This window comes from Cylas formicarius, unplaced genomic scaffold (genome assembly GCF_029955315.1).
Source record: "Cylas formicarius isolate icCylForm1 unplaced genomic scaffold, icCylForm1.1 PGA_scaffold_10__41_contigs__length_53128322, whole genome shotgun sequence".
Lineage (NCBI taxonomy): Eukaryota > Metazoa > Arthropoda > Insecta > Coleoptera > Brentidae > Cylas > Cylas formicarius.
In genome coordinates, this window is record NW_026844214.1 from 3,501,712 (window position 1) to 3,516,279 (window position 14,568).

The following is a 14,568-nucleotide window of genomic DNA, read 5'->3' on the forward strand; positions in this document are numbered from 1 at the left end:
GCAACTGATACGACTGTTAAAGCAATTTGTTAAATGTTTTGAGCAGTGCGTCATTGTCATTTTCATGCCAATTTCATTGTTATCATATTTCCAATACTGTCACTGTAATATAATATAAAATATCAGCGTTTTCACAAATAAGTAAAAGGAACCCTAAATTTATTAAATTCCGACGAACAAATATTCAGCCATTGGTGCAAAGCGTCAGGCCTGAGTCTACGCTTTAATGAAAAGCAGCCAAAACTTTCGATTTTTTGTCAAATTTGTAGAAGATAGGCAACCTTGTAATGCTTTTAATAATGGCAACACTACAAATTGCGTAAAATTTGACCAATTCCAAAAATTCCATTTTTATTTTTAATTAAAACCAGCGACATCTAGCCTATAAATAAACAAAGAAAATATTGAAAGAAAAATGGTTAACGATATCGGAGCACAAAAAAGTTAAATTTGAAAGGTAACGGCAACTGTCATCGAGCTGTCGGAGCCAGATGATCTGAGTTCTTTTGAATCAAATATACAACCTAATAGTAAAATAAGATTTTAGGTAACAAATGAAAGAAACTATTTTTTTTCTGTGAGCCTCTGAATGCCAAAATGAAACTTTATAAAACTTCAAATAAAATTCGTTTTCTTTTCTGGAATCTTATAAAATCCCACTTACATGTCTCACTTACATATGTTCACCATGTTCATTGCAAGTTCCTCTTTGAGTCTGTTTATGCGGCTACTGTTTAGTTTTAATTCAAAAATACCAACGGAATTTCTTAAAACCGCCATTTTTTATTATAAGGATCTATCCAGGACTCTATATTTGACACCAGTGACGTATGGACTAAGGCATGCCCCGGTGCACATAAATCTGGAAATATACTTTGGACATTATGGAAAGCAGATAACACATTTATTAGGTAAGCTTAATTTTATATCTTCAGTTCATTAATTATTAATCATTCTAAAAGTAGAACTGTACATTCTTCTACAGAAAGAGCAACAAAAATTATTTATTCTTGTGTGTGTGATAATCGTGGCATTGGGCCAAAAAAAAAAGGTATTATAATAACGGTATGCAATGTTATATTTTTAGAAGGTTATGGTGACCAAGAAGAAAGTGACGAAAATTTGGGAAAACCGGGACATTATTTAAATGAAATCGAAATAAATCATTTGCAAAAAGTTAGTAATGTAGTAGTGGAGAATTACAGTTTTTGAATATTAAATTACCATCGCACTAACGAAAATGCTATGTTTCGAAACGCAAACTTGACGTTAATTTCAACAGTTTTCTATTTCAATAATCTTAAGTCAACGCTGATTGCGCCATACCAATTTTGTTCATTATTTAAATGAAAGTCAATATTTATTGAAACAATTTCAACACTGACCTTAAACTCAACGTACTTACTGCATAGCCCCTATTGTTTAGGGCATTTTTTAGCTCTCCAAGGCCACGTAAGTTTTACTATTAGTGTACTAGACATATACAGGCACCGCCTGTGCTGACAGTACAGCAAATATGTAAAATTTGTTTGAGATGGTCAAATCAACGTGCGCATGTGCGAGATTTAAAATTTTTGCTTTTAACCAATGACAGCTCTAATTTTCGACCCATAAGAACTTGCGGATTTCAACAACCAACATGGCCGCTGACAGATCGTCAATGTTTTGGATTCCTATTAAATTTTTATGTTGTTTAAAAAATAGCGACAAATTCAGGGTTATAGCACCCGCATTGGCGTCAGAATAATTCTGGAATTTAGTTCTGTAGTTTTGGTTAATTTGTATGTATGTGTGTATACTCTCTTCTGTAAAATACTTAATTATAAACCGATCTAGCGTGCAGGAAGCGTCACTTTTGACGTTTGTCCATTCTGACAGTCATGTGTTATCCTGCCAAAATGTACCCAAAAACTAACGGTCGTAGAAAAAGTATAGTAAACTTTTTAAGTTACTCGTTCATTACACACTCGCTCCGCTCTATATACGCAGGTACAGAGTAGAATGCAACAAGTCAGTTTCTGTTTAGTTCTGAAGAAGCTAACAGGATAATTGTCAAGTTAAAATTACTCAATTTCTGCTATCTTTACCTTTAGCTTACCTAACCTTACCTCGCACCAATTGTACTGACTCGGTTTGGCGAGTTTTAATCAAACAGCAAAAATTCAACAATTTATTAATGCTGAGAAACAGTAACAAGAGATAAAAACAATGAGTGCAAAATGACCTTTAGTGTTCGGAAGTAAACTATGCTCATGACTTGTAACTATCACCTTGTGTAAATAACTCCTGAGTACCACTTTTTGAGTAACATTGCAATATGCATTTTTAGAAATTTTTCATGGACATTTTTGTGTTTCTATGAATACATTTCCAAGACACCTTTTTTGGCAGAATTTAATTTAATATGTCCAATAGAGATGATGAGATGACCTTCTTTGACAAATTGACCTTTCTCTTCCCATCAAGGGAAGAGTGGAGAGAGGGCAGAATCGGCTCCTGGGATGGATTTGTCTGGTACACGGACGGGTCCAGAATGGGAGATCTGGCCGGAGCTGGAGTGTACTGCGAGACAACGGGATCGAGCTTGTCGGTCCCTCTGGGTCAGTACTGCACTGTGTTTCAGGCGGAAATTTTCGCTTTATTGATGGCGGCCAGAGAGGTGCTTCGGCTCAACCACGCAAGCAGGAGAGTCTTCTTCTGCTTGGATAGTAGGGCTGCACTTATGGCGCTGAAGTCAGTGCGTATGCGCTCCTTGTTGATAAAGGAGTGCAAAGGGGTACTGAGGAGGGTGGCTGAGGAGAGGAAGGTTACGTTGGTCTGGATCCCGGGTCACACCGGTATCCGGGGCGATGAGGCAGCGGACGCCTTAGCCAGAGAGCTCCTCGCATAGGCATATAGGGCCAGAGCCCCGCTTGGGGATCGCCCCGTGTGTGAGGTGGAACCTCTCGAAGCCTGGGCGAGAGAAAGGGCCGCGGGGGGCTGGAGAGTTGCTCCGGGAATGAGGCAAGCGAGGCCTATGATGGATGGGCCCGCCCTCCCTCGGACCAGGGAGCTGCTTAGACTGACCAGAAGGGAGTGTAGAGCACTAACAGGGGCCTACACAAGACATTGCAGGCTTAGGAGGCATCTTTGCTTGCTAGGCATTGGAGACGACCCGGAGTGTAGGTGGTGCATGGAAGGGGAGGAGACCCAGTATCATCTGCTCACCGAGTGCCCTGCCTTGACATGGGCAAGATTGGGAGTCTTCGGAACGGCCCTGATCGATCCGGACTCAGTGCACCGTATTGGGCTAAAGAAGTTGCTGACCTTCTATGGGAGGGGCGGCATTCTGGACGCCCTCTAGAGCGGCCTGGGGGCACAACGGGCCCATCTGGTGGCCTAAGTGCTTGGACGCCCGCGAGGGCGCCCCCCTTTAATACCAATACCAATACCAATATGTTCAATAGATTTTGATTTACAAGGTGTGGTTTTCAATTGACACACCCATCTCAGTTTGTATTTAAAGTATTTAAAGAATTTAAATAATCAAGGGATTTCTATTTTTTATTGCAGATTTGAAACCAAATGTCAGAGCCTCTCATTGCAACTAGAAACATTTTAGCTGTAACCTCCTGTGTTGGAAATATTAAGATATAACTCAGATTTTGATAGGTCGTGGTTACTTTAATGGATTGTTTTTAAAATAATAATAGCTGGTCCAATTAAAATTATACAATTTCTGTTGTGTTGTGGGAAACACAAGCAATGACTGTCTACTAATACTCATTGTCAAATGACCTCGCGCCAATTGTACTGAGTCGGTGTGGCGAGTTTTAATCAAACAGCTAAAATTCAACAATTTATTAAAGCTGAGAAACAGTCACAAGAGAAAAGAACAATGAGTGCAAAATGACACTTTCTAAAGCACTTCCAATAGGGCTTCAACTTTCGTGTGTCCGACTTTCAGGCCTTCTCGCGACAAACAGGCAAACATGTGTATCGCGGTATATTGTGGCGTGAGTTTCTGGACAATGCACGTATCCATCAATTCGTCTACTCTGCTCGGATCCTTCTCGTGATGTTGAATCCGTTCCCTAATCGTTGCTAAGTTAAGGTTTCCATCCGCGTCTTGCAGTTGAAGATGCTGCGCCAGACAGAGTAAGAAATCTCCAGTGTTTTCGGGCACTTGCGTAAGCCGTTGGTGGTTTCTAACTTTGGTTAAAACTTCTTCGTCGATATGAGTCGCTGGAGATTCTTGGCATTTGAAGAAGGCGGAGTGAAACTGCTTTAATTTTTGAATATCCTCGTTGGTGTAGGCCTGAGGAAATAAATTGTTGTCAAGACAGTACGACACATATAGTTATTAGATAGGTATTAGAAAAGGTATGGGTCCTTAGCGCATGCGTCACCCCTGAACTGACTGAGTTCGACATTGTCGTAGTTCTTCTGGAAAATTGCTCAATTTTTAGAAAAACGCAACGCCAATTTTTGAAATCCGGACTAAATTGGCAAGGTCGAGTAAAATAATTACGATGGTAAAAGAACAGTTTTGTACCCTGCGCTATTGTACTTTTTTCGTATTTTTGTGATAAAAATGTCTACCCCTTGGAAAACTTGTGTTTGTGCTCAATACTGTAAGGGGGTAACAACGGGTAAGTTGCGTTAGGTGCAAGTTAATTTAAAACGTTTAAAGGTGGTTTATATAGGACTCCTATTTGCAAACTTGTATAATTTGTACTTGCAATACTTTACATGCCAATTTGCTAAACAGAATTCCATATCTTTTTAGGTATGGTCTGTTCATAGATATAAGAAAGTGACCAATTGCTTTTGAATGGGATTATCCAAGGGTGGTTAATAACATACAATGCAACAAGATTATTACCTAAGGTTTCGGAATTTAAATTCAGGTAAAATTGTCGTCCGTAATAGAAAATAATTTTACACCTACCTGTGTTTAATATCCATTGGTTTGGTATACTACTTAGTTTAATTTTATTAGTAGTCATTCTTATTTCGTGTGTAATACAGCGTGTGTTGGATCGTGTGCGAATTATACAAAATATGTGCGAGTCTAGTGTATCTTAGGAGATGCTCCCGCCCAAATGTAGAAAACACTATTCTATTGAGACTAAGGAAGTTATAAACAATGTGTATTTGACTCTCATTGAACATGGTGCCAGCATCTTTAGAAGGAACGGCCACATTGACGAAAACTCCAACATCAACTGTATGAAAAATTGTGAATAATCCCATTTCAGCGAGGAAAAAAAGAAGCGATGCTGACATTTTCTCGAGTGTAGATGAAAGTGATCAAGATGTAATACGGCGTAAAATTTACATTACGTGCTTATATTAGATATCTTAATTAGGAGGCTTGAAAAAGATGAAACCGGTGTTAAATGTATCAGAACTACCTTATGGAAGTGAATTTAACAGATGGGTTTTAGATTTAAAAAAATTGACAAAAGGCAACTTTTAATAGAATCTTTTAGAATTCGGAAATGGCGACTGGAATACCTAGAAAAAATTACGATTTACGGGGAACAACAAAGGCCAATCATTTACTTGGATGAGACCTGGTTCGACACTTATGATACCCCGGAAAAGGCTTGGGTTGACTCAACTGATAAAAATAAACGCGCCATCAACAAGAGGTAAAAGAATAACTATTTTGCATGCTGTCTCTAGAGATGGTTTGATTTCAAATGGACTTTCTCTGTCTGCGAAAAATATTAACGATTCTTCTCTGGATTTATTTGAAAGTTGGTTTAAAAACAAACTAGTTCCGAACATTCCTCCTAATAGCGTCATTGTTATGGATAATGCAAGTTATCACAGTAGACAGTTGACTAAAACCCCTTCCTCATGTGACACAAAAGCAACAATCCAAAACTAGATGTGTAATAACGACATTTATTTTCACGAAAATTATACCAAAAAGCAATTAATTAAGGTTCTACAAAGCTGGAACCTACAAAAGGAATACGTCTGTGATAATTATGCAAAAAAATCTAGGGCATACAGTTTTACCACTGTATATTTAATCCCATTGAACATGTTTAGCACCAACTGGAATCTGCCATTCGTCGTAACAATGTTTTTCCCAGTGTTAACCGAAGTTTTTAACATCCCTCCACAAAGTTGGGCAAATTCTGTTAAACATATAGAAAAAGTGGAACAACCGTATATCCAAATTGTAAATAATATAGAACAAATAATAATTAGAACAGGCGATGATAGCGATAGTAGGTAATAAAAATAATTTGTAATTTTATTTTAGATTTAAACATAAATACATACATAAATAAATAAATATTGTTTAGTATCTTCTGAATTCGTATCAGTTAGTCACTTTCTTATATCTATGAACAGACTTTACCCTTAAATAGCTACAGGAAGGATGTTTACTAGTGTGGAAACTACTGACTTTGTACATCTGGATTGGATGACTGGATAACTTGGGAAGAAGAGATCTTTATTTGTCTCTGCCTACTTTCCCAACCGTTGATTGCTCGAGAGTAAACTATGTTTTTGACTTGTAAGTATTATCTTGTGTAAATAACCATTTAGTGCAACTTTTTTGTTTATATTGCAATAAGCATTTTTAGAAATTTGTCATGGCAAATTTTGTGTTTCTATGATTATATTTTGAAGACACCTTTTTACGAAGAATTTAATGTTATAGGTTCAATAGATTTTGATTTGCATGTTGCGGTTTTTATTTGACACATCCACCTACGTTTGAATTTAAAGTCTTTGAAGGATTTAAAGGAGTGAAACCTTCACAGGATTTCTATTTTTTATTTTATATTTGAAACCAACCAGGCAATTTCGTTGCTGTGGCTTTCTGTGCCGGAAATATTAAGATTTAACTCAAACTTTCATAGATTGTGGTTACTTTAATGGGGTGTTTTATCCTGGATGTTCATATCTTTCATTGAAAAGAAGAAAATTAAATGAAATAGCCTGAACTTTGAAAATACAAATATTTGCATTTAAAATAGCGTACCTATAATTGAAAAATAAATAAGAACTAAAAGTTCAGATTTTCAGGAAATTTCGTGAAAATCTGAACTGTTAGTTCTTATTTATTTTTATAAATGGATTTTCATCAAGTAAACCACCTCAGTTCAATTTTTGAAAAAGGCTGAAATTGGTTTCTTGGCTATTTGGTATTTTAAATTGCTTCTACGTTGCCGAATATGTAAAAAAAAAATCGTGAAAATCTGAACTTTTAGTTCTTATTTATTTTGATAAATGGATTTTCATCAAGTAAAAGTTCAATCAGTTCAGTTCAATCCTATAATTGAATTTAAATTCAAAGTGAAAGTACCGACTTTTATTATTTTAAAAGAAAATATCATTTTTTGTAAAACCAAGACTGTCGCCAAGTGGATGCTTTTGTTTTTAATACTTACTTAATTAAAAAAAAAACGTAATATTCTTAAATAATTTACTGCAAATATTTTTGAAATTTTTAAGGAGAGCATAAATATATTATGCATTATACATACAATGTTTTGTATGCACGCTATTGATACTACTGTGGCTGTCACAAATGTAGAAGCTTGAAAGGTATGCTTTTAACTGTGAACTAAGTATCATTTTTATTCTTGTCCATTCCACATTATGCAATAAACGTTTAATTATATTTTGGTTGCTTTTAAAACACATGTATTTAAAGAAACTAAATATATTATTTTTTCTTTATTCCCCCTTCACTTGTTTCATTTGGCAAGTAATTCGCTATGTTAATTACGTTTATATAGAACTATTTACACACCGTAGCAATAATTTCAATTTAGAAAATATGTGAAAAGTGCGCATATAACATCAAATACAATTTATTTTACATTTGTATACATTTTATAGTTTATTGAAACTATAACTGAGGTATGTAGATATTTTTATGGAAAATATTTATTGATTGGTTCTTGATTGACCTTGTTGAAACTTTGAACAAAATTATAAAAAATTTTATATGTTAAGCAGCCTCAACTCAAGAATATTATATTTATAATTCAATTTATATTCGAATATGTAAAAATTCCTAACAACTTTATCATAGCCCAAGAGGAAAACCAAATGCTTTGCACACAGAAAAGTGCAAAATAAAAATACGTGTTTATAAATAGATACCGATTTTTGATTAATAAAACAAAAATAAAATGCTATTTACAAATCTTCTGGATTCCTATTACGTCGCTTGTTTTAAATCAAACTTTATGACGTTTCGGCAGTCCTCCTGTTGACTTCTTCAGACAGTAACTGAAACTGTCTCAGTTTAGTTGAGTAGTTTCGGTTAAGCTCTAAAGAAGCGTCAGGAAGCTGGATTTATAAAGAAGAATTGTAAATTGTATTACAGTAACATGTGAAAGTCTCTTTCAAAAACAAAGCGTATGGTAAAAAGTAACATTTTCTTTAACACAAATGTTAGATAAGTTTTGAACTGGGTTCAGTACTACTAAGGATGGAGGGATAGAACTGCCGAATCGTCTGCGTCGATAAAACGAAAGATTTTTTTCTATAAATCCATCATTTTCTTAATATGTAAGGAGAGCCTATGAATTTTTTTTTTTGATATTTTAACTGCTACAACTTACCAAGGAGGCGACAAAAACACTGCACAAAACAAATATAACACGCATTTTTTATGTTATCTTGTACGTTTGAATTCTATATAATAAATATTCTTATTGGAGCGAATAAAATGCTTCTCTCTATTTGAGATTAAAAACGCGGTATAAGAATACGACGCAGTAGCGCTTGTAGTTATGCATTTGCTGAGGAAAAACCCGATATGTGAAATCTATTCAATTTACATTTTAGTATACGGAATGGACCCAGTTGCTTACGAACGCTTTGGTTTCACCTACATAGATTGAAGCAATTTTCTTTAATTTCTGTATTTTGAGGGTGATAAAACACTTAGTTCACAATAAATAATTAAAGTTGGAATCGCCGCCGGGTATTTCTTACAAAATTCGCATCGTATGTCTCGGTTTTTAAGTATTTAATGGTCAATTTTGTATTTGTATATTGTAATATTAATTTTTTTTTTATTAAATTCACTTTAAATTAACCTAAAACTCTAAAATAACAAAACCTATTACCGTAAAATATTAAAATTTACATATTGTTGGGCAGACTTTGATAGATGACGACATATATTGTGGCCCAAAAAACAACCTGCTGCATCCATAAGCATTTCTACACATTCCTCGTCATATTCGACAAAAATTTGTCCAAATTTGGCATTTTCTTCAAAATTAGGGTCGGCAACACAAACTTTTTGTTTTTGGTAAGGTAGTTAGAGATATTTTTCAGACTGTGTGATATCTTTGCTTTAGCTACAGTCCTACCTTCTTAAACTTTACATTTAATAATTTTCTTTCTACTAGTTTCAATACTTCTTCCAATTTTCTCCCTCGTAACATTGCTCCGATTACCGAAACTTTTGTAACACTAAGAACCTGATTTACGAAAGAACCACCACTTTTTTACAATAGGCCGTAAGTTATACCAAAGACGAGACGCAGACTGTTCCGTGGTCTACATTGCAGCTTCAGAGGAGATATCGACGATCATTTGCTGGGAACAGAAGTTAAAAAGTTATGAGCAATCAAATGTCCCAAAAAATTTTCCATATCAGTTCCCAGATAGTAGACAATATCCCCAGTGTATCCGGGCAATGTGCCAAGTCCATTTCTAGGGACATCTGGAGGATTTTCTTAAGATATACGTTAGCATATAACTAAGAATATACTGTAAAATACATCCCAGGGATATCCTCTCCACGGATAGCTTGCGGATTTACTGTACGCGATATACCACAGATATCCTCTAAATAAACGGGCAGAGGATATCCTGTTGCGCCATAATGGGAACATTAGAATAGAAATAAGGGAAAAAAGTGAAGAAAGGTAAAACAAAATGAAACCCAAACAGTTAAATGTTGAATAACTGAGAAGGAAAATACTTAGTTTGTTTAGATTTGCGGTGTTTTGGGAGACATTTTATTAGCAACGTTTTAGTGCACATCTACATCGACGTGAGTGACTAAAAAAAAACATGAATCAAACCTTTAAAATCAAATTCCTTTTATTATCTTTGGTCACAATGGAGACAAGGAACGCTTTTTTAATGAAAATACCATAGGAAATACGGGTTCATCTAAGTAAAGAAATTAAAAAAACGTCAAAATAATATATTTGCTTATAAGGTCCCGTTTGGCAAAACTGCTCGGCTGCAACCAATGACGCAACTATTCGCGGTCGTGCTGTGAAGGGCTCGCTCGAGTCTCGTCGGCTTCTCCTTCCTCTCGTCGTCCGCCATCTTTTCAGCCTTGTTTTTGTTGGCGGTATACGGTATACGGCGACTTGGCGTCCATTTTGAGTATTTGCTTACTGCTTTCAGAGCTTTCATTTAAGGAGGAATTTAAGGAGAAATTTTCAAAACTAAAATTGACGAAATTAATATTTGATTAGTTGTTACTTTCTTAAAGGAGTCGTTGCTGAACCAAGTAAGATAAAACTGACTTTTTTGTAATCTATAAACCTATATTGTACGTTTTAGATAACATATCTTTTTTGATTATAGATTTCTTTTCTTACCTGATTGCTTTGTTTTTGAATACAAAAATGTTCATGTTAGAGAAAATGTTAGAGAAAATCCCCCAGAGCAGAATTATATTTTTAATTATATAGTATAGTTAGTATAATTTTTTCTTAAAATGGATGCTAGAATGAGCTCCCAAAAACAAAGTATCTATTAATTTTAGGAATCACTCCGGGTAAAGTACAATTTTCACATTAAAATGTTTGTTGGGTTAATTCATGAAAACGTTTTTCCTATTTTTTAAGACTTGTTTTCATGATGATACCAGGTACGTCACGAGCAAAAAGAATGGGAACTTTTTTAGGTTGACGAAAAATATTACATGAAAATGCTTTTACCGTCAAACTCTCATGAATTAGATCTTACCGATGAAAGTTTAATGAGTTTTGTATTTAATGAAATGAAATACATAAAAGATCACTTTCATGAGAGTACTATCAGCGTCAAATCAAGCCTTTACGTATAAGGTGGATGTAAAGATTTTTTTAATCTGTTTTTTAAACATATAAGATGCCAGTCTTGTTTTTTTTTATTTTTTTTTGTATAAAGAACAGATATATTTAAACTTGTCTTTCCCAAAACTAAAATATTTTCAGATACGGACAAGAAGCCAAACGCACATCACAAACATTAAAAAATGCGGGAATTCAATAGCTGCTTGGCTGAAAAGAGCTACTTTCACCAAAGAATGACAGAAAACCTGGGAAATAATAGTTATTCTCTTGAAGTTTAGTTGAAGATATGGTATATTAGTCTATATTTAAGATACTTTAGGTTAGGTTGTTCTATATTTCATACCTAAAATTTTTTCATATTTACAATAGAAAAAAATGCGTATAAAAGGTGTTTTATTAATGGTATCAATCGGCAGTCCTTCCCTTTTACAATCAAAAGCAAAATTAAAAATTAAATATTGCCTTTGATCACACGCGAGTACCAAATAGTGGGATAGATTTTTGTAGTCGTACAACCAATCGGACTACTGGACATTACCTTTCCACTATTTCTCATAAGCTGTTGGAAATCACCTAATTAGTAAGATCCTATACGCTTACAGTCGGATGTACTAACAACATCTCAACTAGTATAACTGGATATCCCTAGTATGTCCTAACAAACATCCTACGGAAATACGTATCTGATATATTGTGGACGTTTCAATTAGTAGCATCGTATATTGAGAGGTCTTAAGGAAAAAGGATTAGGTGAAACAGTATATCTGTAGAATATACGCTATGTCCCGTCAGATATCCCGGACGACCGTCCTTGTGCTATTCGAGTTGATGATATCGTTAAGGTTATAATATTTCAGAAGGTGACTTTTCGAAGAATTCTCTACAACTTCATGGAAAAAAAGTACGCCTTCTTTGTCAGAACACAGTTCCTCTTCAGCTCTAAGGTTCCGAAGAAATAAAAACTTTATTGAGCTCCCAATTTTGGATAATTTTCTCTTAGCTCAGTAACAAGCTACTTCTACGAGGCTACAGAAACAACGCAATGGCGTGTTTATTTTAACCTTAAACTTAATAAAACAGCATAAAAATATTTAGAGTAGTTCAACTTAATAAAAAAGCAAAAACTAAAAATATTGCAATCAATAAAAAAAAATTGATGCCACCATAAGTGTATATGTAACAACTTAATAAGTCCTCATCTTTTTTTTTTCATGATTTTTTATTCTTTGGACTTGAACCACCCTACTGCAGAATCTAAATACCAATCTCTTCCAGATCTAAAATATTTAAATTGAGAATTAATTTTATTTTTAGCCTTTTATAGAGACATTTAATTTACCGTAAAATTCTAAATTTTACTGATGAAAAACACACAGATATAATTTCAGAAAAGTGAAGCAATTTAATATCAATGTATACAAAATTGGCATAAAATAATAGTAAAATAACAGTAAGTTAAGAGTTGGACTGTAAAATTAAATGAAATCTTAAATTAAATTTCTGTATAAACGCCACCATCAAATCCCAATTATCGGACTTTTTAAATTAATTAAAATATATGTTCCTATCCGACTGGAATCCTGCAGACGTTTCGCCAAAATCTCACTTGGCATCTTCAATGCTCGCGCTCCGAAAACACTTCGAACACTGGGAGGTTATCGGCGGTGCGTGCGGTATTTATACTCAGCGCCGGAGTGGGAACGGTGCTGCTTGTGCGTGGGGGGAGGTGGCTCCGCCCCCTGAATTGTCGCGTTGTTAATTTCGCCCGATCGTAGTTGCGATGTCCCCGTTGGCTGCTGCGCATCGCTCTGCTGTTTGATTATCGTTCTCCAAGTGTTGGATAAATGCAGAGCGTCGTCTCTCGTATTGAGGTGTCCGGACTTTTCTATTTCGATGGCCTCTGGTATAATCCTAGTCCTAAAATCAGGAATATTAGCTATTTGTTTGCAAGTGCCGAAATCAATTTTATGGCCTGTCTGATGTTGGTGCTGAAACAAAGCAGATGTTGTTTGTTCGTTTCTTATGGCTAAACAATGTTCCTCGAGCCTGGCTGAAATCCTTCTATTGGTCTGTCCCACATACGTCAGGCTGCACGATCCGCACGCTACACTGTATACTCCTTGGTTTTCCAGAGTAATTTTTTGTTTTGGGTTTCTTAGTATTGCTCCGATGGTATGGTCAGGTTTGTATGCCGTTGATATGTCGTGTTTCCGTAATATTCGGCCGATTTTGTCAGTAACCCCCTTGATGTATGGCAGGACAGCGATCGATCTTCGTTGGGTCTCGTCCTGCACTCTCTGCTGCGGCTGTTGTTGTTTACTGATTGCCTTGCTGATGGTGCGTCTTTGGTATCCGTTTTGTCGAAGACAGGTACAAATTTTCTTCAGTTCTTTATCTCTGTTCCTCTCGTTTGTGAGCCTGAAGGACCGAGCAATTAATGTATTTGCCACTGCCTGTATCTGTGATGGGTGGTGATGAGATTTAGCGTTCAGATATCTATTGGTGTGTGTTGGTTTTCTATAGACAGTGTGTTCCAAGTGCCCAGCTTCCGTCCTTGTGATGTGCACATCTAAAAAGGGCAGACTGTTATCCTCTTCAAGTTCTATTGTAAATTGAATCATCAACGTATCTTGTACATAGTTTTGGCTTCAGATTTGCCTTCTCTATTGCTTTCTTTTCGAAGTAAATCATGAAGAGGTTGGCAATCACAGGTGAGAGAGATGATCCCATTGCTGCTCCATCTATTTGTCGGTAAATTTTCCCGTTGTACATAAAGTAAAGGCTTCGGAAGGATGGTTGGGGAAGTTCAACCAGAGGCGTGGTATAAATTATGGACAGATAAGTGGCGAAGCCCGTGATGTCGACAGAAACGTCACTAACAATTGGCTGGAAAAGACGTGGCCAAAACTAGCAGAAAAGTACCTTACTGACCACATTTTTAATGCTGACGGAACAGGATTTGTCTACAACAACAGACTCAACAGAGGAAACCGTATTACAAACAGCCAGAAAGGGCGAGGAAGAGCACCAAGAGGAAGAAGAAGATGAAGAAGTTGATCCGGGACTACCACCAACCATTCAACGAGCCGTATATTCAGTTAAGCTGCTAGAGAAATTTTTTATGTATGTATGTATGTATAAAATATAAGCCAAAGCGTAATAGCACACTAAAAAAATTCAAAAGAAAATGACCAATTATTTAAAACACTAAATGTAGTTCTTAAATATTTATATAAAATGTTATGCGTATTGTTATTTTTCAAGTGCCTATAAGTCTTTATAACGAAAAAAAAAAGCAGCCCCTTCAATTTCGTTATCTAGAGTTTCGACTGTTCCCTATTAACCAGACACTGTTGTGATTATTTTGTGATTAATATGTACTATACATATAAAATTCTTATAGTCGGTTAATTTGAAATGATCACCTTAATTTTAGGCGAATTGCATGTCACGTTTGGTAAGACAGGTATATTACAATCAACAAGTCTAAACTTGGGGTTATCGCGTGCAATTA

The 14,568-nt window shown here is 35.5% G+C and overlaps 2 protein-coding genes across 2 annotated transcripts in view; both read right to left on the reverse strand.

Moving 5' to 3' along the window:
- LOC132699254 (calbindin-32) overlaps positions 1–14,568 on the reverse strand; it is a 369,234-nt gene that overhangs the window by 238,353 nt on the left and 116,313 nt on the right. The gene's annotated exons all lie outside the window — the stretch shown is intronic.
- On the reverse strand, positions 3,826–8,766 carry LOC132705113 (uncharacterized). The gene is made up of 2 exons (XM_060675549.1): positions 8,586–8,766; positions 3,826–4,297 (listed from the first exon to the last, which is right to left on the reverse strand). The coding sequence occupies exons 1-2, from the start codon at positions 8,628–8,630 to the stop codon at positions 3,899–3,901; spliced, it is 444 nt and encodes a 147-aa protein (XP_060531532.1). The 5' UTR covers positions 8,631–8,766; the 3' UTR covers positions 3,826–3,898.

Bases quoted from the DNA above. Each gene is read 5' to 3' on its own strand.
- LOC132705113 (XM_060675549.1), bottom strand. From the start codon at position 8,630: ATGCGTGTTATATTTGTTTTGTGCAGTGTTTTTGTCGCCTCCTTG. The intron at 4,298-8,585 runs GTAAGTTGTAGC...TTATTTCCTCAG, and splicing joins GTGTTTTTGTCGCCTCCTTG to GCCTACACCAACGAGGATAT.